At 33.3% G+C, this 27,207-nt stretch overlaps 1 protein-coding gene across 3 annotated transcripts in view; it reads left to right on the top strand.

The window, feature by feature from the left end:
* PRKACB (protein kinase cAMP-activated catalytic subunit beta) overlaps positions 1 to 26,874 on the top strand; it is a gene marked incomplete at both ends in the record, with an annotated part of 112,554 nt that extends 85,680 nt beyond the window's left edge. For 2 of the 3 annotated variants that reach the window (XM_084242062.1, XM_084242061.1), the window contains 7 exons: positions 925 to 1,023; positions 2,589 to 2,671; positions 6,081 to 6,207; positions 7,075 to 7,170; positions 8,527 to 8,649; positions 22,513 to 22,677; positions 26,749 to 26,874. In XM_084242062.1, the coding sequence (XP_084098188.1) occupies positions 925 to 1,023; positions 2,589 to 2,671; positions 6,081 to 6,207; positions 7,075 to 7,170; positions 8,527 to 8,649; positions 22,513 to 22,677; positions 26,749 to 26,874 (819 nt within the window). The remainder of the gene's footprint in view (positions 1 to 924; positions 1,024 to 2,588; positions 2,672 to 6,080; positions 6,208 to 7,074; positions 7,171 to 8,526; positions 8,650 to 22,512; positions 22,678 to 26,748) is intronic. The other variant, XM_084242063.1, reaches the window with a different exon arrangement.
* Between the last annotated feature and the right edge of the window lie 333 nt (positions 26,875 to 27,207).

The raw sequence follows: 27,207 nt of genomic DNA, 5'->3' as shown, positions 1-27,207 counted from the left end.
TGAAATCTACAGCAATTCAGCTGCCTCCTTGTTTATCTCACACTCAAGCTATTCCACTAAGTGACTACTCACCAAGCCTAGTAGATGCTTTATACTCATTTTTTTAATTGTATTTTTCACTGAGGTAACATGGGTTTACAACACTGTATATGATATAGGAGCATAGGTTTACACCTCCTTAGATGTATCACCACACCTCCCACCAAAGCACCCATTTTAGGTGACTGTTTGCAAGTCTGTGACTATGCTGCTCACTCCCTTGAAACTGTCTCAAGTTTCAGTACTTTCAGAACCCGTGCTTTCTGATCATGCCACACATCTCTAGGTTAATCCTTGTTGTGTGTCTTTCCTGTTTTTTTTTTTTTTTCCCTTCTGTTTGCTCTTTAAAGTTTGCTAATCCCAATCTTTGGGTTGGCCCCTCTTCTCCTTTTCTTGTTCCATACCCTCTCCTGAGTACTCTCACTAACAACCTCAATTCACCTTTAAGTTCTACATTCCTAATTTGTGCAATCTGACCATGCGACTCAAGTGATTGATTCTTACCCTAATTTTCTAGATGAGATAATTGTATTTCAGAGAGAGTAAGTGATTTGTAATTTTGTGTTGGTGGCACAACACCAAAAATGCTTCAAATTTATATTTTTTATTAAATTTGTCATTAAAATGCTATGGCTTTAATAGCTCCTAATAGGTTATCTTTCTTAAGGAATAAATAAAATGTTCTTTAGTCATAAAACATTAAAAGGACACAAATATACCCGTTGTAAAGTATATAGGGAAGGAATTTTTAATAAGGAAGTTCCTAAGTTCCTAAGGAAGTTACCTCTCATTATATGAGGTAAACATTTTATATTTTTCTTTTAAATCATAGTAACTTTTGTATTTTGTTCAAATACTTTAACTTGGTTTATCTCTCAATTATAGGTTGTTAAACTGAAGCAAATAGAGCATACACTGAACGAGAAAAGAATATTACAGGCAGTGAATTTTCCTTTTCTTGTTCGACTGGAGTATTCGTTTAAGGTAAATTTTTCTAATAACCAAATAAAATACTTCCAATCTCATGTGTTTTTAAAGTATATGGCTATAATGAGTTTCTAAACCAGATGATAAACCTGGAGAATATGAATAAACCTAAAAGAAATAAATTTAGAGTTTATGTAACTGAATCCTCTTGTGTTTGTAAACTTTCAAAATTTTAAAATGTTTTGTTTCTTCCTGGGGAAGATTAATTAATGTGTAATTCTTCATGTGATGGTATTGTAAAATCAAATATTTCAATTTATTAGAAGTCATAGTGATAACTTATTAAGAGTTTCTTATAATCATGCAAATGAATATGCTCATATGCCTATACTTCTTTTTTTTAAAAGATTTATTTTTTAATTTTTTATTTTTTTTAATAATTATTGTTTTTTAAAGATTTATTTATTCAAGAACTGGGGTACAGACCAGAGGTGTGGGAGGGTGAGAGAATTCACCAGAGATGGAGCGGGGAGCAGAACAGGCAGATGGACTGAAGACACTGCTGAGGGGAGCAGTGGGCAAGGCAGGAGAGGTCTGCTGTGTCATGTGGGTTTCTCCTTGGCCAGTCAGGAATCGAACCCACGCTGCAGAGGCTGCGGGCAGCTTCACAATTCTGTGCTCAACCCGCTGCACTACCGGGGAGGCCCAAGATTTATTTATACATACAAAAGCTGGGGTACAGACCAGAGGTGCGGGGGGGTGAGAGGATTCATCAGAGACAGAGTGGGGAACAGAACAGGCAGACCGACTGAAACACACTGCTGAGGGGAGCAGCAGGTGAGTCAGGAGAGGTCTGCTGTGCCATGTGGGTAGCTTCCTGGCAGAGGATCAAACTTATGTTGCAGTGACTGCAGATAGCTTCACAGGTTGCGTCTTAACCCCTTGCGTCACCAGGGAGGCCCAACTTGTACTTCTTTTGAACCTTTTCTGCCATAATCTCATCATCTTCTTTTTTGTAGTAATTTGTGTTCTACTCTTCATTTATATGAGACAGAACAGTCTTTGGCCCTCTGCTAAAGTGTCTCATAAAGTTTTGCAAGATTTATCTTATACATTAACAGCTTTCCAGCTTTTTGTAATGGTAGTTGGCATCTCTGCAGTATTAATTATCATGAAATATTTTAAACTTTTATTTTCTCCCTTTATTCTTCAAATCATGTGTGTGTTATCGTTTTGCCTGATTTAGTACACAAAATGTAAATATTCTTACTTTTTCAAATTGTTTTTAAACTTTGTTATTCCTTTGTATACTGCTTTGTATTCTATGCTGATGTTAAGCCATTGGCATAGTGTTTAATTGTGGATGAATTATATGTTCCCTGATAGAACACTCAAAGCAAAAATACCAATTTGTGCCAAGAATACTAGGAGGAAAATATATATTAGTTCCCTAGTATAGAAAAGTTTGAGCATTTTCTGTTTATTCTCTATTTCCTGATACTAGTAATCTGTCGGATATATTCTTATATTTGTCTTTTTCTAGTTGAACATGGTGTTATTTTCAAATTTTTTCTTGAAATAATCTGGATTTCTTATTTTTATTTATCTTTATTTGTTCATAGGATAATTCTAATTTATACATGGTTATGGAGTATGTCCCTGGGGGTGAAATGTTTTCACATCTAAGAAGAATTGGAAGGTTCAGGTAACTAATACTTAACTTCCTTAAATTTTATACTGTGTGTTTGTTTTAAATGAAATGTTAACTTACTGTCAATGCTAACAATTTATGTTGCTTAATTTAGTAATATTTTAGCTATATTAAGATGGAAACATTAAAAAGTAACCACACCAGACCAAGTTTTAGAAATCCAAGCCTCCCTGAAACTAATTTAAATATTTTGACCATTGGCACTAATTCTGAGGAAGAATTTGTGTAAGGATGAAGATAAGAAAGGTATATAGAAAAGATGGTATCATGCTGAGATTATGAAAATTTGTTTCCCACAAATATGTTTTCAAAGTTGTTATGCTGTTTTAAAAATATATATGTAATCTTAAAAGAGTTTGTACCATATCATTAGATTGTTCCTGATAAGGTCACACAGCTATTGAAATAGTTTCTAAATTTTTTTAGCTTTACTGGTATATAATAGTTTATAAACTACTACTATTCATTGATAATAACTAATAGAATGAAGCTAAAATCAACATAGGTGCATCTTCATTCACTACATTTTATATTGCTATAATTAAAATTAAATATGAGTTCAAATAAGGATTGATGATGATAATTTAATTAATAAAAAAGTGATGATAACCTTAGATTATTATGAAATTATATTGAAAATGGTCCAACATTAGAGTTCTTTTAGTTACCTGAGACCTAAACCAAACCTAGTATGTGTCAGGCACTTGCTAATGCAAAGTAATTTTTATTTATCTTTAATGGTTTCTTTTATTTACGGTTGTCTTCTCCTCTACTTGTTCAAAAAAAAGATTAGAATCCTCACACTAGCCTATGATAATTCAAAGTTTTACACTGAAGTACCACACATAAACCATTCTTCAAAAAAAATTTTATACTTTTTAGAATTACTTCTTCCCTTTCTACCTCCCTATTCTCTATTTCTTTAATAAGTATTTTGATCCTAAGAGAAAAGGAAATTGACAGAAATTATTCATACTGAGAAACTGTCTTTTCTGACCTTTCATTTCACTACACATACACTTAACAGTTTACTAACTTCCGTCTTAGAAACTTTGAGGCTACAAGAATACTGAGTTACTGTTGTGCATGGCTCTAATTGGAATCTATGGAGTATTCTTTTTTTAAAAATAACCTTAACATCCCAGAGATACTCTTCATTTGTTCTTTTTACTTAAAATAAATTGTCATAATATCTTGGAGTATTTTTGAACAATGGTTGGGGCCCACTTTTTCCATTCTTCACCTTTCACCTTTCCTCTGTTAGATGGTGTCTATTTGCCTGTCTAAATAGGGAGAGACAGGAAGGGTTATATGTAATATGGGATTTTGTCAAAATTTGATTATTTTAAATATTAAGTAAGGGGGACCAACATTTAGAAGTCTTGGAATCAGGTATCCAAAAAGAAAGGGGGGAGAGAGAGAGAAAGAGAGAAAAGAGAGAGAGAGAGAGAGAGAGAGAGAGAGAGAGAGAGATACATAGGTATTAGTTGTGAATTCAAAACCTGCCATTTTGGTCCTGACTTCATACAAGGTTAGCTATGGTGTCCTCATCACATTGATGCCTATTTCTTCTAGGTTACAGTTCCTGTTTAGAACTTTCTTCTTCAACCCACTGCTCCCATGTATTTAAAAAAAAAAAAAAAAAATCAATGGTGTGATTCTTTAAATAGCATCTGTCCAGACTTATACTATTACATTAAGTCTTCCTACAGAATATTTTGCCTTTACCTTTCAACACTTTATCAATTATCTAGTTTGTGTTCTTATTAAACACCAGTGTGTAGAAATAAATATAAAATAATGAATGCATTTTATATTTATGATAATAACATTGTACTTACATGTTATGATTAAGTTATATTTGCTTATAAGATGCTAAGTACATCTTATATTTATAGATACATGGAGAAAATAAGAGGGGATTTCCCAGGTAACATATTTCCATGGTTAGTAACAAATATTTCAGTGATAAGTATGATTCTTCCATTTTTGCCTTACAATGTTCTCATTCCTTGTCATACAGAGTGCAATGTAGCATTATTATTGATATGAGTTTAAAACTGGAAGTGTATTATAGAACATTACCTCCCTAAAGTGTTTTTCTTTACATGTTCATTCAACAAGTGATAGCTGAGCACTTGATGTGTATCAGGTTAAGAACTAGGAAATACAGTGATGAGCAAAAAGAGCAGCATATATAATCTTTTTGGGAATTTCCATTTCTGGTACTATCAGATCAGACTTGTGTCAACAGTCTTGAGAGAAATTTATTCATAGCCGAGGTTGTTCATTGAGGGCACAAATCTGAAAGTCATTGCAATTTATCAGGAAGATCAACAGAATTCAGAGTATACACTAGGAGATGAAGTACAAACTCAAATCAGACATCCTTTGGGGTAATATTCAGAATATGACATCATGATTGAGCTGCTTTATCAGTTGATCCATCATATACTTGCAAGAACTGTGTGTGTTAACACAAACATACATACCATGTTTATGTGTCTATGTAAACATGCATAGTGGAAGATTTGGAAATTCAGACACTAGGATTATATCTATGGTTTTGGATGGAGTAGTGAGTGTCTTCATTCTTTATCAATATTTTATGATGCTTTTTCCTGTGTTCAGCATATATAATTTTTGTAATAAGAACTGGGTATCAATATCAATAAAAATGAAAAAAAAAAGAACTGGGTAAAATGGCATTAAGATTGATGCAGTTAAAGAACTTCTGTGTAGTGAAATTCTTCAAGCACTTGAAATTTTTAAGAAAGATAGATGGAACCTACCAGCAGTAGCAATGGTCTGATAGATATTTCTAATGAGCACATTTGCTTTTTAGTCATTCGCAAGATCAGATATAATTATAAAGACATCAGTGTCTTCTGATATGGGCAATAATAGTTTAAAATAAGATGACAATTTGAGTTATATTTTTCTTTTGCATATGCTGCTAAGCATACCAGAACATTTTTAAAATACAATTTAGGGGCCTCCCTGGTGGTGCAGGGGCTTGGGCACAGCACTATGGGGCAGTCCACCAGCCAGCCAGCGAGGTGACCCATATGGGGCAGCGGACCTCTCCTGTCTCACCTGCTGCTCCTCTTAGCAGTATGTTTCAGTTGGTCTGCCTGTTCTGTTCCCCACTCTGTTTTTGGTGAATCCTCTCAACCCTGCACCTCTGGCCTGTACCCCCAGCTCTTGTATGCATAAATAAATAAATCTTTAAAAATATATAATTTAGAGGTCTAGTAAATATTTGAAAACTAAGATTCTTTACATATGTTTGAAAAAAAAATAATTTTTGCTTCCAAAATATTTATACCCCATATTAACTATTTTGTATAATTACTGCGTGCTAACCTATTTCACAGATCATCAATGTTTTGTTTCCTTGTAGTGAGCCTCATGCACGGTTCTATGCAGCTCAGATAGTGCTAACATTCGAGTACCTCCATTCACTAGACCTCATCTACAGAGATCTAAAGCCTGAAAATCTCTTAATTGACCACCAAGGTTATATCCAGGTATGACTTGAAGAAGTTATATGTGTATGTATATAATATGTACAATGTATTTGAGAAAAAAAACTAAGAAATTATATGCGTTTAACCACAATTAACAATATTGCATTTTTCTTTCTTTGAGAGAATAATTTCTTCCTGAGAGCTAAAATTGAGTTCATGGTTTTCCCGCTATTACAGAGAACTAAAAATCCCATCAAGAATAGAACCTGTTTATACCTCCCTTATTCTATAGCTGTGAACTGAACAGGTTCCTGCATAAAGAAATAATAGCTAAATTTTTGAGTACTCAGTGCCAGACATTGTTGCGAGTGTTTTACTTCTAACACATCATTTAATCCTGATAACTCTATGAAGTATAAGCCCTACTGTTATCTTCATTTGAAGCCTAATGAAGATAAGGCACAGCAAGGTCACAGAGGCAGTCGATGGTAGAGTCAGAGTCTGAACCTGGACAGGCTGCCCCCTGCACCTGCTCCTTATCACTTCAGTGCAGCTGCCCAAGGTGCCCTGGCTTCCAATATTGGAATGTGGCAATGTTTTCTCTCCACTTCTAATATGAAAGAGGGAACACCCCCTTTTGTGCAGTTACCAATGAATTCTCCCTTTTTTGCACTTTGATGATGTGTGACAGAAGACATGCTGTACTGAAGGAATACTTCTGGCACTGCTCATTTTTTTTATTAAAACTATGTAAGTTGTTTTAACCTTCTTTAACTAATAGTGACCTTTGTGGATTAGTCTCAATTATATTGACTTAATTTTTTTCATGGTTTTAATTTTAAACCTGATTTTTAACTTTCAACTTATGCACAATAAATAAATTTATTGTGAAATAATAAATGTCCATAAATATTTTTTCTTTTATAGGTCACAGACTTTGGGTTTGCCAAAAGAGTTAAAGGCAGAACTTGGACATTATGTGGCACTCCAGAATACTTGGCTCCAGAAATAATCCTCAGCAAGGTATATTAATAATTTCATCATATACTAAGTAGAAATATAAAGCATGTGTCACTGTGGGTTTCAATAAAAATAGTTTGTTGATCTAATTTTACATCTTGTTTAATCAAATTTATTAATTTGAACTTATTTGTGTGTAATTATTAAAAATAATTATTTAGAGTCATCTGCTAACCCTATAATCTCTGTGAATTTCAATTCTGTGAAGTTCAGTATCAAAAAATACTATGGAAAAAATCTGACTATGCAGCCTTGTTTTGACTTTACTATGTGATTTGAATTAACAGAGCTATAGCAAAGTTGAAAACAAACTGTTATTCCTATCATATTAGTTTTTCCCATTTAGAGAAATACAAAAGCAAGGGGAAAAAAAATCTCCATATTATACTATTATTTTTAGCTAGTAATTTGAAAATTAGATAGTTTGTAAAGCTAAAATTTTAACAAAAACTTGGAATATGAGGCATCATGAGGGTAATAAGAGGACACATTTGAGAGAAGACCAGAAGACCTAGCAAGAACTCTGCTCAAGTTGGAGTTTTTTTGATAATCTTGTTCAGTGCCAATTGGCACTAATCATACTTGACAAACTCTATGTAGATATGTGAATTTTTAAACTTTCCCTTCATATAAATGCTTCTTAATTTTAGTAAACATCATATGAAAAAACATATAGTTGAAAATGACCTTTAAATTGTGTATTTTGTTTGCAGTGTAGCTTTTGTGCATGTTATTTCCTTTCCTTTCATAAAGTTTTCACAAAATCCCACTAATTAGTAATCTTTCCTGAATGCCTTTTAGAGATGAGAAGCGAAGCTGAAGTATACTTAAATTTTTACATCTACTAGATTTTGAATTAAACTTTCAGCTTTGAAAGATCTTGTGAAGTGAGTGGGATTGTCCCTAGTATATTCACCATCCTTATTCTAACAATATAGAGTTTTTTAAAGTCAACTCCACTATTTACTATGAAGTTCAGTATCTACTATTTTCTTTCAAAACTTTTGACCTTCCTAAGTATGCTCTAGAAAATCTGATTCATTAGATTATGGACCTATAATTAACTACAAGAAATAATTTGGTCCAGTTCTCTGTTGTTAAGCAGTGACTAAATTATCTCAATTAAATAAATCTCTATAATATTCTTAATGGTTTTAGGAAGAAGGTTGAATAATATTTTATAATATTCACTTCCAATATCTGGAAACTCACCCCTTTGTTTAATTTAAATCTGACCTGATATATTTTGTTCACTTTTATTCTATCCTGAATAGGTACTGTTGTTGTTGTTGTTTTAATTTCGTATGCTTAATGTTCACTTTGAATCTATAATTCACATCTGATATTGGTTTATCATAGGGCTACAATAAGGCAGTGGATTGGTGGGCATTAGGAGTGTTAATCTATGAAATGGCAGCTGGCTACCCTCCATTCTTTGCAGACCAACCAATTCAGATTTATGAAAAAATAGTTTCTGGAAAGGTAAGAAATGCATTTTATTATTCCTCTATTATTATTTCATTTTTTCCCCCTGTAACCAGCCACAATATTTATTATTTCTATATGTTAAGCTTTGTAGATAGAAGCCATTTGATATCATGAGAATATTGCCTTGATTTGGGAAAAATGAAAAGAATATCCATAATTACAGCTTTTATATCTATTTTACATTTCAATAGTAGCACAGATATCAAATCATGACATCTCTTAAGAAATATGGGAAATTAGCAAAATAATAATTTCTCTATGTAATATATCTTTTGCAAACTCTGGGATGATAGCACTGATTCTCGGGGTTAAGCAAATAAAAAAACATTACTTATTTCAGGTAACCTGTAGAAAAGATCTAGTGGCTATTTTTATTTGTCCTTGCTTTTTCAGAAGGGACTTCTTGTTTGAATTATGTCAAACATAATTGTAAATAAATATAAAATAGATAAACTTTTGTAAGGTGGAAAATTATAAAATAGATACAATTGTTCATGTTGCTTTTGATTATAACTGCCATTGATCTTTAGCAAATATAGAAATAACAATTTTTTCTTGCACATGAGAAAGTTACAAAAAGTTGTAATATTTTATAGTCTGTAATTGTTCCATAATCTTCCTTCTTTTGCATTTATAATCCCTAATTTTCTCCTAAAAGTGTTTTATTTAAAGTCAACCATTCCCTTTTGCCTTAACTTATATACCTCTGATCTTAAAAGAAAAAAAGACTACAGTCAAATTTGTCTATTTTTTTTAAAGATTATTTATTTATTTATGCATAGAAGAACTGGCCAGAGATGTGGGGGTGAGAGGGTTCACCAGAGACAGAATGGGGAGCAGAACAGGCAGATCTACTGAAATACACTGCTGAGGGGAGCAGCAGGCGAGTTAGGAGAGGTCTGTTGTGCCACATGTGTGTTAGCTCCCTGGCCAGGAATGGAACTCAGGCTGGTAGCGGTGATAGCTCTGAGACTTAACCCCTAGGCCACCAGAGAGACCCTACAGTCAAATTTAATACAAATGAGCCTGATTTTTCCCTCCCTATAGAGCAAAGCAAGAATATGCTTTTAAAAATACCCAGAAAGAGGCCTTCTGTACATTTATTACAGAGATTATGGGAAGGAAAATTTGCCCTTCTCTCCCCTACCCCCCTTTTTCCTATTCCTACATTTGGTACATTGTTAGCTTGCTTTTTAAAAAAAAATTATCACAGGCTTGTTTAGAATATGACCAGGAAATAGTACCTGAATATTGACATGACATACTGAGATGTGATATAGTTGACATGTTTTGTATTTTGTAACCTTCTAATGCAGAGATTAGCTTAATAAACCTAATGATTCTGAAAGGAGAAAGGGGAAAATTATTTCTTTGTATCTCAGTCAGGTTCATATTATACATTAGTATGAAAGCTGACTTAACATCCATGAACTTAAAATTTATAATGGTTATTATTTCAGAGGGTACCATTAATGTTCATAATATAGTACTTTCTCTCTCTTTCTCTCTCTCTCTCTTTCTCTCTCTCACCAAGATTCAAATTTAATCATGGATGCTCATAACTGGGCTGTAGGAATAAGAAATTTACCAACAGAATGAGTCTATTAAGCCACTTAGAATCCACATCTTACTACAGTCTTGTTTCCATATCTCACTGTGCATATGCAGTCTGTAGAGATCACCTGCTTTTCAGCTATGTTTTACTGAATTCTAGGAGAACATTTTATGTTATGGCAGTATGGCAGGGGACTGACTAAATAGCTTACGCATTTCAGCTATGTCAGAGGTAATATATATATATATATATATATATATATATATATATATATATATATATATTGCAGATAAGTAAACCAAGTTAGGTAACAATAGATTTACTAAGGTACTACAGAAAGGCAGAATGAAATATTGAAGCAATAAAGTATCACTGTGTCCTTGGTATTATTTATAGATATCTAAGCTTTGGATTCCTATAGTTGTGATTGTTTCCACCAAGCCAAATACTAAAGTCATATTAAAAGAAATTTTGTGATGAACAAAACTAAGCATCAAGAAAAATTAATGGAAAAGACAGTGATTTAAGAATTTGAGAAGTGATTTTGTAAAAATCTCAAGAGAAAATAAGAACATAAGGGCCTGTGAATAATGATGTGAGAACTAAAATACTTTAAAAATCACTGAATGGGAAAAGCATATTTTGCTAATACAAAGACTAAGAATGCCAAGTTACAGTAATAGTTCCAAATAATTTAATTATGGTTAATTACAAAGCTCCTGAATCTTTATTACTTATGTTTATACTTAACTTCATAAAAGGATTCTACATTTTCTACCAAGGTTGCTATCATAACTAAATTTTATTTTCTTAGTGACATTGCTTTAATTCAAAATATATCTTCATTTCTGTGAATTAGCCTCAGTTTGTGAATCATTCTACATAGTATAAAATTTTTTCAACTGTTTATGAATGTTTTTATTTCATATCAAACTTTAATATTTATAATGCAATGTTTGCTTAAAATTTAAATGTATATTTATTTTAAAATCATGACAGTTAAATCCTAGTCAGCTCAGAAAAGTAGCAACATAAAATTTTATCCTATCACAATAACTGAGTTTTTCATTTATTTGGAAATAAGTTATTGGTGTACTTTTGTTTTTAATTAAAGCTGCCAGATTCTCTCTCCCTATATTGTATATAAAATTGTTTTTATCCCTTGTTCTCTTCACTCACTTAATATAGAACTGATGAAAGCTGAATATTGCAATTAAGTGCTTTCTAGGATCTGTGTTATGTGAATATAAAATCATATTCACTGTTTCCCAATAAAACCATCTGTTTCAACACTCAAACCCAGACTAGAATTTATCTCTCTCTACATTACACAAATATTATTGTCTCTCTAGGTAGCTGCTCAAAGCCAAATTGGAGACAGATTGCTTTTGAATTTGCTAATTGATCAAGTCATTAAATAGTCCATTTTGGTTTTATAAATACTATATTTGTTTTGATATTTTTAATAGTTTCTATGATACAGTATCTCATTTAAGACTTTTATTTAAGAATTCTTTTTTCTGATTTAAAAATACTTTTGCAATGTTGCAAATATATTGATTATATTTTCCATTCTGAAACTATGTCATAAAAATTATAGGTATAAGTGACTTAAACCAAGTTAAAATATATTTATTTTTATTTTAAAATTTTATTTTCTTATATCATTGTTAATTTTTGAACCATATTTGATTTCTCTCTTCAGGTATTATCCCTGTAATTCTCCCATCATTATAGTACCTGTGACTTTTCCCCATTTTGACATCCCCTTTCCCACACCCTTAGCTAGCAAGTTTTGTCTTTTTGTCTTTTTTAGCTAGCACGTTATTGGCTCTTTGTTTGTTTTCTCTATATATACTACATGTAAGTGAAACAATCCGATATTTTTTTTCCCTTTTGACTTATTTTGCTTAGCATGATCCCTTCCAACTCCACCCATGTTACTTCAAATGGCATGAGTTTATCTTTTTTGATTGTTGAGTAATATTCCATTGTGTATATATGTTGTTTCCTTATCTTAGCTATTGTAAATAATGCTGCATTAAACATAGGAGTGCAGATATCCTTTAACCTAGTGTTTTTGTGATCTTTGGTTAGATTCCTAGGAATGGAATCACTGGATTATATGGTAGATCCACTTTTAGTGTTTTGAGGAACCTCCACACAGCTTTCCACAGTTTACATTCCCAGTTTACATTCCCAACAGCTGTATAGGAGAGTTCCTTTGACACATGTCCTCACCAACATTTGTTGTTTTCTTTTTTAATATGGATTGTTCTCCCAGTTGTGAGGTGGTATCTAATTGTGGTTTTGATTTGCATTTCCTTGATAATAAGTGATGTTGAACATTTTTCCTATGCCTATTGGCCACTTGCATTTCTTCTTTGGAGAATTGTCTTTTTAGCCTTCTGACCATTTTTTAATTGGATCGTTTACCCTTTTTTTTGGTTGAGTTGTGTAAGCTCTTTGTACATCTTTGATGTCAGCCCCTTATCAGTAGCATGGTGTGCAAATACTTTTTTCCATTCAGTAAAACATCTTTTTGTTTTGGTTGCTGTCTCTTTTGCCATATAGAAGCTTTAGTTTGAGGTTGTCCCAGCTGCTTATATTCTCCTTTGTTTTCCTTGCTTCTGGAGATGACTCCTCAAAGATGTTTCAAAGGTTTATGTCATGGAGTGTGTTGTTTACGTTTTGTTCTATATATTTTATGGTTTCAAGTCTTACATTCAAGTCTTTTATCCATTTTGAGTTGGTTTTTGTGTATGGTATGAAGTAGTAGGTTAGTTTCATTCTTTTCATGTGGCATTTATTGAAGAGATTTTACTTGTTCCAGTGCATATTCTTTGCTCCTTTGTCATAAATTCGTTGACCATACATGTGTGGTTATATTTCTGTGCCTTCAGTTAGATTTCATTGATCTTTATGTCTTTTTTTGTTCATTACCATGTTGTTTTTATTATTACGGTTGTAGAATTGTTTGAAGTCTGGAAGTGTAATGCCTCTTTTTAGTCAGGAGAGTTTTGGTCAGTTTTTTTTTTTGTGTGTGATTCTATATGAATTTCAGCAATATTCTTTCTATTTCCTTGAAAAATGCCATTAAGATTTTTATTGAAATTGCATTGAATTTGTAGATTACTTTTGGTAGAATGGCCATTTTGATAATGATAATTTTTCCGATCTGTGAGCAGGGAATGTCTTTCCATTTTTTTGTGACTTCTTCTAATTCTCTTATTAATAGTGTTTTATAATTTTCCTTATATAGGTCTTTCACCTCCTTTGTTACATTTAGTCTCAGGTGTTTATTTTTGGTGCAGTTATAAATGGGATGGTTTTCTTAATTTCTTCCTCTTCAGACTGACTGTTTGCATATACAAATCAAATGTATTTAATAAAATTATTAGTTCACTAAAGTACATACATTTGAAAATTAGATTTATACTTTATTACAATATTTTAATTCAAGCTGGTATTTTAAAATGCATGGAAAGATGATCAATCAGCTTGTTAGATTCTCTCCTACACATATTTTGTCTTTAAAATAATAGAGGAGGTGGTATTTAAATGTCAAATTATTCATGCTATTAATGTTCAGGTTTAAAAATGCATAGTTGACAGAAAAGTATAATTCTTACATTAACTGTGCCTCTCCTTGCAATACATGTGCTTAGTGTTTGTATATAGTCTTTAAATTTTATGCCTCAGTGCCATATACTCTATGACAAGAATCAGTTATACTGGTTTCCATAGCAACTCCATTGGCTACATTACTCTTCGAAAAATGAAAGTTAATACTGTGTTCAGAAATGATATTTGCAAATAGAGCAGTCAACAGCTGTTGTGGAAATACTACTTTAGAATCTGTGACTTATGTAATTGAAAAAATTGCTTAACTTCATTATATATAAATACTGGTTTGTCAGAAAAGTTATGATGTATTTTTTCTGTTTTTCAATGAAAAATTATGTCATGACTTTTCCAACAACCAATATTACACCACTTTTAGTGAGTACCAAGAAACATGCAAAGAGACATTATGCAAAATATAAAGTTTATAAACATGTAAACACAGAATAATCATAGTTGGTTAATTTTTTTCCTCAGGGGAAATTTTCATTTACCTGAAGCGTAAGTTGATTAGCAACCAATTGACTATTCCCTTCTGTGGTGGGGATTCCCAAGCCCATCCCCAGGTTTGGTGATTCTTTAGGAGGGTGATGCAGAATTCTCTCCATGCAGAATTCTGCATATAGTGGTAATTAAGGAAGGAGTAGCTAACATTTTAACAATGTGCCGTCCTCATAAAGAATCTTACAAGGAAAGTGTACAAAGCAAAAAGGAATCAGCTAGGGGAAAACGTATGTAGTGCAAAATCCAGAGGAACCTAGACACAGACTTTCAAGAGTCCTTTCCCTGTGGCTCACAGGACACACTTAACTCCTCAGCATGAAACTCCTCATAGATGGAATGTGGTGTACCAGGGATTCTTATTAGATATTCAGTGCTGCAGGATTTTATCAGGGTTATAAATGAACCCCCTAGCACATACCAAAGTCATAGACTTCCCAAAGAAAAACAGATGTTCTTCATAAGCCTTATTGTTGGTGCAGTATAAGTACAGTGAGCCACTGATATCATTGAGAGAAAATTTCTTATCAGTTCCCAGAACACCTGCCTAGGGCCAGATTTGCAATCAGGCCTTTTTAAGGATAGCAATCTCAGGCCTGCTATATTATCTTTTTCTTGAACATGTTCTATTTCTTAAATAATATATACATATGCAGTTTTTGTTAATGCATTTGGGAAAATGAAATGTTATTTTCTACATGGCTATGGCTATAGTTAAAGAGACTTTCAAAGCACTGAGAAGTCATTTTCATAAAATACAAAACATTTGCATGAAACCCAGAACTATTTTTAATACATTGCTGTGGTCATTTAAAAACCTTACTACCTGCTTTGAGATAGCTCTTTGCCATAGTGGTCCTGTGGGCAAATGGTTACAACTTTTTTTTGCCAGGGAGGGAATGAAGATGGGGTGGGTAATATCCTCTACAACTGTGTAAATTTGGCTGATCTACCACTGTTTCTGCATAACTAAGAGAACAGATTAAACAAAATATCCAGTCTTAGTACCAGTATTTATAAGCATTCTTTTTAATATCCTAGATCTTTTTTTGTAGGTAGGATCCTGCCAGGTCCTATGAGGCAGTGTGGAGCTTGGCACCAAAACTGTAAAGACTAATGTATGAAAAATTGTTATGTCTTTTAAAAAATTAACTAACATATATTATCTGCTCATTTTTGCCAGACAAATTCTTCACTGATACCGATTTATTAGAATTATACATAATTTGAAGAATTAGGTGTATGGACAGAAGTTAGCAAGCAGATTATTATTTGTTGGTTGTTTATAAAGTCTTTTGAGTGTCTTAAACCCAGTAAATTATATTCCAATGCATAAAAGATAATGTTACTAATTAAAAGATCATTTCCCCTGACAGTTGCAGAGAGTAACAGTAAAAAATTTCCCTTCGACAATTAACTTTGTAATTTGTGTGACTGAACTGAGTATAAGCAAGTTTTATTTGGATTTTTTTTTTATTTCTAAAAGGAAGAAAGTAAATAAAACAGTAAAATTAAATCACCCATTATGGATACCATAGCATCATGAACTGATTTTCTTTTTAGATCTAACTTCCTCTTAAGTTTTTAAAAAGTAATAGTCATTCCTAAAACCAGAATGTTCAAGACTTTCTAATTGGTGCTGAAAGCAGAATAAATATTGAGTTTGCTCAATTCAAAATGAGTTTCATGGTTGACTTAGCATACTACATGATGTAATTTGACAAAGTTGTTTAAAATATCAAGTTATATTCACAATGTTGTCTTTATAAAACATGGTTATTAGCTGTCCATTTTCTCCCTGATGCTGCCAAATTTAAATACCGTAAGGAAAAAAAAAAGTGTTCTGTAAATTAACAGGTGGAACATGAGACAAGAAGCAAGGAGGAACTTCTAACACTCTCCAAATGACTTTTCTAGCTCAGACTCTCCTTGGGTCTGGAAACATAATATTGGCTGATGCTGTCTTCCAGAGTCCTCCTTTGAGTCAAAAATTGATTTTATTTATTTTTTTAATTTTATTTTTATATTCCCCATACAATTGCAACCCCCTTATTTTGACTGCAATCCCTCCTTTCCCCGCCACCCCCCATAGTGTGTCTCTGGTTCATAGTTGCAAAAATTGATTTTAGATCATTATTATTTTATTGGAGAGGTGGAAAAAAATTGAAAAGTGTATTGAATGAGTGCCTATAAAATACTAGGCATGATGCAAATATTGAGCAAACTCAATATTTATTCTGCTTTCAGCACCAATATCTGCCAGTTGAAATATACCCTCATCATTTTATAGATGAGGAAGCTGAGACTTAGAAAAGTGAAGGGGTTTGCCCAAAACCCCGTCATCCTATATGTAGGTAAATCAAGACCCAGAATCACCCAAAGATAAAAGATAGTTTATGACAACATAAGAAATAGAATCTAGGGCCTCCCTGGTGGCCCAACAGGTTGAGCGAAGCTCTGTGAAGCTGTCCACAGCCTCTGCGGCATGGGTTCGATTTCCAGCCAGCCAGGGAGATTCCCATATGGCGTGGCAGACCTCTGCTGTTGCCCCGCTGCTCCCCTCAGCAGTGCTTTCAGTCTCTCTGCCTGTTCTGCTCCCCACTCTGTCTCTGGTGAATCCTCTCACCTTCCTGCGCTTCTGGCCTGTACCCCAGCTCTTGTATACATAAAAAATAAATCTTAAAAAAAAAATAGAATCTAGTTTAACGGTACATTTATTATTGCTTTGCTTGGTTTCAGTGATTCTTTACAATCTTATTTTTATTTACCACTCTTTCCTTTTCAATCTCCTCTGCTCGTCTTTCTTTACACTTCCTACATTGATGGTCTCATCCAGTCTAATGACTTTTAATGCTAGCTGGAGATTCCCAAAGTCATTTTTCCAGTCCGTACATATTTCCTGAGTTACTCTTTAATGCAACTTCCTACCCGAGATCTCTACTTAGATATCTAAAACACAGATTTTTGTTTGCCCTAGCAAAATTATTCCTCCCACCACATTTCCCATCTCAATTGCTGGAAATGCCATCCTTTCATGTTCTCAAACCAATACACCTTGGGGGCCCCACCCCATATCTAATGTGCAGGAAAACCATTTGGCTCTATATTTAGAATATATATAGAATTCAACTACTTTGTACCACCTCCACTGATACTGCTGTCTTCTGAATCACTAGAGTGGTTCTTTAAAATGTTAAATCAGATCCTGTTCCTCTTTCCAGAACCTTGCAATAATTCTCCATTTTTTTCAAGGTAAAAATCAAGGTTTTGTCAGAAGTGATAGGACAACATTTTTACAGATCATCTGTCTTCCTATTAGTAAACCTTGTGAAGGCAGGAATTTATTTACTACTTACTACACTGTTTCCCAAGCATACCACTGCCTAGCATGTAGTAGGTGTTAAGTCAATATTTGCCAAATTTGAATTCATGCCTTCATTAAATATTTATTGAGCTCATAGGATATGTCTGATCAGTTCTCATGGTCTCTGTCTTCACGAAACTTTCATGAAGTAGACTCCCACTCTCAGAGATAGTGATTCAGTTGGTGTTCTGTGTATTCCAAATATCTGTGTTTATAACAGTTTGGATTGATGTCTGCCATGTGTTAAACATTTGTTCTTTGTGTCTATACCTCACTGTAGAAATAGATTTATTCTCAAGAATGTATCATCAGGAAATTCAGAAATAATTTGATCTCTGGAGTTTGGAAAAGATTTCTAAGCAGGAAATATTAGAGAAAGACAAAATAAAAACTCTAGTAAGTTTATATTGCACAAACTCCCCTTTAATATTGTATAAGTTCTCTCTCATGTTAAACAATGCCTGCTTATATCTCAGATCTAATGATTTTTAATGGGCTTGACTGTTGCTTCCATGTGTGACTCCTTCTAGCTACTTTCACATAATTTGCCCTGTCATGGTCTGGCAGAAAGAGGTAGGAGTCAGGAGGATTAAGTTATATTCCAAACAGTGCCCCTCACTGAGTTGATAGTCTGACTGAAGCACAAGTTCTTTATCTTTAAAATGAAGGTTTACACTAAATTAAACTAAACTCTCCCTCTATCTCCAGTATGGTAGGATTTAATTTTCTACAGCAGTTATAACTGATAAAAATAATATACTTATGATTTTGAAGGAAAAATTAAATAGCCATTTTTCCTTTTATAGAAATCTTTGGTGTTTTCAGGTTGATATACTATAAATAAAGTTCCATTGTTTAAAATAATTCTGTTTAAGTTATTTTCTGGTTCTTGTTCATTTCAATTTGATAAGTCAGTGTGACTTTTTGGCAAATTCAGTCAGGAAAGAAACTGTATTTTTGATTATATTTCAGAACAATCATGGAACAGATATTTTCACTATGATTACAATGATTCTCACAATGATTTTCAATGATTGTTTTTCCCCTAGTATATTTTTAAGGGTCTGACAGATTCCTTAAAGTAACTTAACATGGCCTACTATGAGAGTATGGACTACCTATCAGAATCTCTGGGGAAGAAGAGGGATGTGGAAGTGAGGCATCTGTATCTATAATTTGAAAGGCTCCTAAATGATTCTAATATCTACCATCACAATACCCTTCACCACGCTCCAATAGAGAATCACTGTTCTGAAGATTAAACAGATACCTACTTTAACTAATTCAAGACACACTTTATCTGCATTAGAAAATAAAGAACTACTTTATTTAGGTACAAATATTCTTATTGGCATTACATTTAATACTACCTGAAATTCAGAAGATAATTTATACGTAGTGCATGCCCGTCTATCATTCTGAATATCATGAAAGAAAGAATAAGTGACACATAGCATTGATCATATAAATTCTATTCTAAACAAAGATAGACTATTTCAAATAAACTCTTTGGAGTCTAAATAAAGTTAGATTGTAACCGTTGTGTAAATAAGTCAGTTTACAAATAGATAGTGTGTTTTTTAAATACCACATATTCTTTAGTTCTTACTCCAACTAGGAAAAATGAGGAAATGTACAGCAAATATTTTTAAGATGAAGACTTCAGTTTTTCAGAAGACTCCTAAAAATAACTGTTTTCAGGTTATTGAATCATGAAAGCAGTATAATTAAAAATTACATAACCTGTCGGGGCTCCTCAGTGGCGCAGCAGTTGAGCACTGAGTTGCGAAGCTGCCCTCAGCCTCTGCAGCGCTGGTTCAATCCCCGGCTGCTCCCCGGCCACTGGAGGAGGGTCCCACATGGCATGCAGCCCTCTCCTGCCTCCCGCTGCTCCCCTCAGCAGTGTGCTTCAGTCCTTCTGCCTGCTCTGCTCCCCGTTCTGGCTCTGGTGAATGCTATCACCCTCCCGTGCTTCTGACTCTACCCAGTGCTTGTATAAACAAACAAACAAACAAATAAATAAATAAATAAATCTTTAAAAAAATAAATTAAAATTACATACCCTGTAATCAAAGTACCAATCTTGAAATGATATCTCTTTAACTTATTAGCTCTATAATCTTGGGCAAATCAATTCATCTCTCTAAGTCTCAAGTACGTCACCTATAAAATGAGGCTAATAATAATCATACTTACCTCAGTGTATGTTTGTGATTTTTTTGAGTCCATGTATATGAAGTATTGAGCATAGTACCTAAACTTCTAACAAGATATCATGTATAAAAAATCTAGAGAAGGATGTAGCTCATGTATCTTTTCTTAGGACATAAAACTTCCTATAACCTGTAGTAATATAGGGTTTGAAAAAAATGAGGCTTTTGGATGTTTTATATGTGTTGATCCCAAATTTTGGTCATTGATTAACTCGACAACCTTCAAAAGTCTTTGGTTGCCTGACATAAATATTAGCTTTCCTCTGGTATTACTAATGACTTTGGTTTATTATTTACATTTAAAAAATTTTAAAGATTTATTTATTTATGCATACAAGAACTGGGTGTAGGCCAGAGGTGTGGGGTGTGAGAGGATTCACCAGAGACAGAGTGGGGAGCAGAACTGGTGGATCTACTGAAATACACTTCTAAGGGGAGCAACGGGCGAGTCAGGAGAAGTCTGTTGTGCCAAGTGGATTAGCTCTCTGGCCTGGAATTGAACTCATGCTGCAGTGGCTAGCGATAGCTTGATAGCACTGAGACTTTAACCTCTGTGCCATCAGGGAGGCCCCATACATTTAAAAATTTTTATGTCAGCAGAGAAAATAAGACTTTTGCATAGTGACTAGAGTTCCAAATAGAACTTCTCAAGTTTTCATGTACATATGTGTCACTTGGAGATACAGATTCAGATTTTCAGGCATAGACTCCCCATCAAATTAAATAAGGTGAAGAGATGAATCTGCGTTTTCATCCTCTGTTCTCCCAGTTGATTTCAATGAAAGTGGGTTCTGGAATCACCCTTGAGAAATATTTATTTACACAGCAGCACAAGAGTGGCCGTCAGGAGATTTTCATGAATCTAGTTTTGTTATAGAACCTAGCTTTGCATGCTAATGATTTAACTTCTACTTTAAGAATGTGTATCAAGTTGAGCTCTTTGAAAGTGAGAATATAAATTAAAGAGTTCTGTATGTTTGAAGATGGTATAATAAAGAACAAAATTCGAAAGGAATCATGAGACTAGATTTCTACTGCTACTTATAATCTAACAGCTGGGTAAGTTACATAATGTCTCTGAATCTTTATCCATTTTTAGAAGAGAATTAATACCATATTAAGTATGTCCTATCTAACTAGGATGTAAGTCCCATGAAATCACAAACCTTGTCTGTTTTTTTGCTTACTGCTGTAATCTAGCACCAAGAATAATGCCTGCCATAATAGGTACTCAATAAATAATTGTCACATGGATGAACTGCACTTTTTTAAAAGATCTAATAAATTCAGGGGGGGGAATTCACAAAAATTATTTTTGTGTTTTGTTTCATAGTCTAGGGGAGACAGGTACATGAACAATCCTGCAGTGTAATTAAATGAATGGATGCATTTTGAAGGTCAGTTGAGATAATGAAGCATTGGGCAGGTTGTATGATGAAGGTAGGCACTAGAAGAGCAAAGTAAGAATGTAAGGAGTTCAGAAATGGATTTGTTAACCCGTTAAGGGCATGTTCATATTTGGTCAGTTTGAAGTTGAGACCATAATAACCATAGAATAGTGTTTTTGTTTAGTGGTAGAGAGAATATGAAATGGGTGTGCAAAATAGGAAAATGAGGTTAGACTGAAAGTGCACCTGCATGGACACATAGGCACATACATATCTGTGTGTATGATAGGGGACAGGGCAAGGCAAGTGACTGGATGCAAGTTGAAAGTATAGAGGAGAGGTGGTAGGAAGAACAAGGTAAGGAGGCATAGGCGCAACTATTCCTAATAGTGCCATCTTTAGTAATACCCATTATAATTCTGCGTTTAATAAAAGATGAGAACCAAAAGTTAGATTGGAATAGAAAGAGGACAAGACTGTGTTTAAACAAAACGAAATGTACAATAGATCTAGGTCTTCTATGAATGCTACTTTATTTCAGTAATAGCCTGCTACGTATCATCTTCAGTTGTTTTTGTTGTTGTGGTTTTTTAAGAATTGAGGCCAGTCAGCTAATTGTAAAATTTTCACAATTTATGAGATGGAGAATGCTTTTAAACCAACCTAAATCATTTTTATACTGTTGCATAACAGCAGAATTATGCTTGAAAGTCATCCACTAATAAATGAAGAATGGTTTCCGATGCTCTGAAAGGCAGTGTGGGCTTTTATAGCCATTTTTAGAGTTCCTTTTTTAAACTGTGCATACTGATATGTTTCATGTACTGCCTTTTCTATTTAAGTTACAAGTTTAAATTTGCATGTCTCTAAGGCAGAGGATTGTAATGTCAGATCCAAGGGATCTCTTGAGAATGGATGAACCTTCTGGCATTGTTGGAAAAGTTTTGTATGTAAAGCACTTGCAGAGGGACCCATGTTCTTTAAAGGGTTCACAACCAAAATAAGACCCTAAGAACCATCTTTATTAGTTCATTCACCCAAATCATTCTCCTCTGTAAGACCATTCTAGGGACAGAAGTATGTGGTTAAAAATAGCTGAGGGCCATCATTATATACCTTATTAAGGGAATGATAAAAAACGCTTTCTGAAATCAGAAGAGAAACATCATGAGTCTTGGAATGTGTATTTTACTATATGGTGTGTTTGTGCAGGTCCGGTTCCCATCTCACTTCAGTTCAGATCTCAAGGACCTTCTAAGAAACCTGCTGCAGGTGGATTTGACGAAGCGGTTTGGAAATCTAAAGAATGGTGTGAGTGATATAAAAACTCACAAGTGGTTTGCCACCACAGATTGGATTGCTATTTACCAGAGGAAGGTGAGTCTTTTCTTTCTTTTGATTTAAAAGCTTTTTAAAAGTAAGTGTCTAGTCTATGGCCACCCCACCCCAAACACACCCAATCTAATCTCAGAAAAGTAAGTGTTTTAAATGATAATGTAGTAGAGATATATTCAATCTAATAAGATTATAGTTTTTTCACTTTTTGCATTAATCCTATGTAGTATGTAAAGGATCTTTTATAGCCCTTAAAAATGAGTTTTGTCCTTGATAAAAAGAAAACATGTATTCCATTTCAGCCATCAATCTGAAATGTTTTCCTTATTAAATTTTTCCCACTCTTGCCTTTTACTCTTCTGATTATATATTAGGCAAGGTTCTAAGGGTTGGCACTTCAAACTGACATGAAATCACATTAGAAAGACAATATGAAACAAGTATAATCTCTTATACAGAATTATACACTGCCAGATATAATTGCTAGATTAATTAAATATTTCTCAGTATTGACCTCCATTGGCATTTATTAGAAATCCAAATGTTTTTATGTTGTTTCCCGCAGACCATGCTTTTTCATTGTAAGCCTTTGTACATTTCCCCCTTCGCTCTAAATAACTTTCCTCGTTTATGCACCTGCCATCTTCTTACTAGTGGAATATTTAGCTTAAGTATGCTATTTTCTCTGCTGGGTTTTCTTCCTTAATACCTTATATACTTACTATATTGTTTTCAAATATTTCATTGAGAGGAAGGATCTTATCTTATTAATATGCTCCCACCATCTGGCAAGATCCTATGATAGAGCATGTCACTAATGTTTGTTGAATTGCTTACTCTAAACATTGGTCTTTCTTCAGATATAATTTCCATTTATCCATTTGAAAGCTAATTTGAACATAAAAAATAGAAATAGGAGTTTTAATTAATACTTTTTGGAAAGACAAAACAGAAGATCTGAAATTGCTGCATTTCTTTCTGTTAACATTTATTCATGTAATCATTCCCTGAGTAATTATTAGATGTCTACTTGTATGCTAGATATTTTGCAAGGTGCTGAGGATACAGTGGTGAATAAATCAACCTTGTCCTTACTGAAATGAAGCTTATAGTTTCATAGGCTAAGGAGACAGGCATTAATCAAACCTTCACATAAATAAATGGGAAGGTACTACTGGGGAAAATGTGGGAATACTAAAATAATAACTTTGTACTTTCATTTTTCTGTTTTGTTTCACTGTGTCTCATAAAAAAATTATTAGTGTTAAAAATTGAGGTAACATGAAGGCTTGAATGTAAATACAAACAAATTTAATCTCTAGTATTAGTTTACCATAAAAAGGCAGAGAACAAACTCCAGTTGAACAGTAACTTATTAAAAAGAAACTAGTTTTTTATTCTCCAAGTTGCCAATATCATAGTTGTAATAATACTGCTATATTACATAATAGTCATTTTTAAAAATGGGGATAGCAGCTATAAAAATAAGTAATTAAAAAAAGAAGAAAATAAATTGAAAAAATAGTAATCACTTCACTTTGTAATGAATTGAGACATTTAAGAATGTCTTTGTTTTTTCAGTGTCCAGTTGAAGAAAAATTTGTGAATAAAGTGTTTCATCCTGACTATATTTAATTTTTCATAAAACCAACACTTGTAAATGTTCTAGAGATTTTCCATGTTTTATAATGCTGTGTAGCCACTTGAGAGTGAATTTCCTTAGGGGGAATATGTAAATTCGCTAAGAATTAACAGCATAGTTTACATAATTTATAGCTTTTGTAAGAGATTATGAAAACAAAACATTAAAAAAATTAAATGAAGCATATAGAAAATAAGTAATACAAGCCTCTACAACTCACAAAGAGCACTCAGAAACTGCCTAATCGTTAAATTCATGAAACATAGCTTTAACATCATTATCTCAACTGGAAATATTACATAAAGAACAAGGTACATAGTATTTAAAAATAATTTTTGGATCTCTATATAAAATAAAAAAAATAATTTTTGGATATCATAAGTAAACTCGTATTTTCATGTTTTTCTAAATTTGCCAGCACTAATGTAGTGCTTAATAATAAATAAAAAGCAACCCTGATATTTCTCATCTTTATGTTTGAAGACTTCTTTGGGCGAGCTGATACCATTTTCCCCATTTTATCAATAACAAAATCAGCTCGAAAAGCTAACTACTATAAATATAATCATGCAGCTTATAAGGTACACCTGTAAATGACCCCAGGTTCTTAAAATTTCCAATTCCAGGATCACTTACCCCTTTAAAGGCTTTTTGACATGGTAGTAGTAATAAAACTCCAAACTATTGAACATACTTTGTTTCATAAGATTTTCATAAACTTTAAATATTGTCTCTTGAATACTTACACTGTGAGCATTTTGGGAATAGGAAGACTCTGCCTCAAAAGTTAAAACAAAGCAAGAACTGAACTCTGAGTTTAGATAGAGGTTGATTTGAATCCCAGATCAACCAACCAAAAGCAGTGTAATCTTGAGCAAATTATTTAACCTCTATAAAGTATTGGCTATCTCATCCTTAAAATTTGTATTGAGAATGCAAAAAGATTAGATGAGTCCAGGTTTAGTGTACTATGTTTTATCTTCCTTTGACTAATTAGTATGATTAATTTTATCAGCGAGATATTTCTAAAGGGAACTCCTTTAATTATAGAGTATTATTAGTTTAATATCTCTCTGGAATCTATTTGCTAAAATTTTGTTTAGGGTTTTTATTTCTATAGTCATGAGTCCTGTTGAACTGCAGTTTTGGTTTCCTAGAGTTGAGATAAATGTGGATTCGTAAAAAATGAGTATGGAAAATTTCCATGTGTTTTATTCTTTGAAAAGTTAACCATAGTAATTTCCTTATTTTTATTCCTTGGAAATTGTAACAGACTTATTCTTTGGACACAGTCTCTTCAAGTTTTTTCATTAGTCAATTTTAGAAATTTATTTTTTCCTATAAAATCATCCACATCGCTTTGTAATTGTGAGTGTTATATTACCTTTCTTGCTATATTTATTGGTAATGAGGTATTTGGAATTTTTAGATATTTTGCATTGATTAGATTTGCTAGAGGCTTGTTCATTTTATTAGTATTTTAAGTATAACATATTTTGAAATCTTTTTATATTCATAGGAATGAAAAATGCTGTTACTTAAACATTTACCAATCTATGTCACATAATATATTTTTAACATTTTTTTTTCAAATGACGTAGAACTAAACAGCTTCTGCTTCTGCTCAGTTAGATTTCATGTGCATTCTGAAGGGCTTAACTTATCCCAGGCAGTAAACAGCTTATATGTCAAGAAGTAGTGCGCTATAACAAACAGTTGTAGTATTGAACAAACTGATCAACAGCACATCTGGATTATCACCACAATTGAACTTGAGATCCATGGATAATACAAATTGAAATAAAAAGAATTCAGTACTTTAATGTAGCCATTTCTTTTAGTGTCATCTCAATTATAACTACGCACAGCAGTAGAAAATGATAGTACATTTGCATGGTTTTCTTTGTCTTTTTATTCTCTGACCCAGTACTCATTAGTAGCCATAGATATCAAGCAGAAAGACAAGGAACAGAAGAAAGTGACCTGTGCAACTCAGACCATATAATCATTCTCTAAATGATTGTCCTTATAGGTGTGACCCTAAATTGCTGCCTGGCTAGACATGAGGCAACTGTCTGTTTAGCTCATTTTTCTTCATGGTGCAAAACAGCAGTCTGCAAACCAGGGCATGCAAGGTAGCCAGCTGGCAAAACTAGACGGTTGACTTTCCATTGTCACTCTTCACCTTATTCTTTTCAAATGTCCTGTTTGTGAGTATATCTTATACTATAGTCATGCATGTGAATACTTTAACTCTGCTTATATTTATGATATGTACTCAAAAACATTTTACTAAAAGGCATTCTTAGGTTATCTAAGGGCTTTCTGTATTCACCTCACTAATAGCAAAGTACACCTTTTCTCTCTCAATACTGGGTTTTAGGAGCTTTGTGCCAGGAACTGGCATGAAGACCGAGTATATCTTTATTATGAGTCACAATGTCACCTTTAATTTCCTACCTCAATTATAGGTTGAAGCTCCATTCATACCAAAGTTCAGAGGCTCTGGAGATACCAGCAACTTTGATGACTATGAAGAAGAAGATATCCGTGTCTCTATAACAGAAAAATGTGCAAAAGAATTTTGTGAATTTTAAGGAGGAACAACAAGATGACATCAGAGCTCACACTCTGCACTCTGTTGAGAGATTAGGTGGAGCTGAGACCGTCCTTGTTGAAGCAGTTACCTAGTTCCTTCATTCCAGCGACTGAGTGAGGTCTATATTGCCATCATCCGTGTGTGCACTTTGCATCCACCTATGTAACAAGGCACCGCTAAGCATTGTCTGTGCCATAACACAGAACTAGACACTTTCCTGCTTCTCTTTGGTTTGTCTTCCTCCTCTCCTCCTACATCCATTTCTTTCCTTTTTATTTTTATTGGTTTTTCTCCAAACAGTGCTCTATTTTATTTTGTTCATGTTTCAGAT

This window comes from Talpa europaea, assembly GCF_964194135.1.
Source record: "Talpa europaea genome assembly, chromosome: 9".
In the NCBI taxonomy this organism is placed as follows: Eukaryota; Metazoa; Chordata; class Mammalia; order Eulipotyphla; family Talpidae; genus Talpa; species Talpa europaea.
This window is presented reverse-complemented; position numbering and strand designations above follow the sequence as displayed.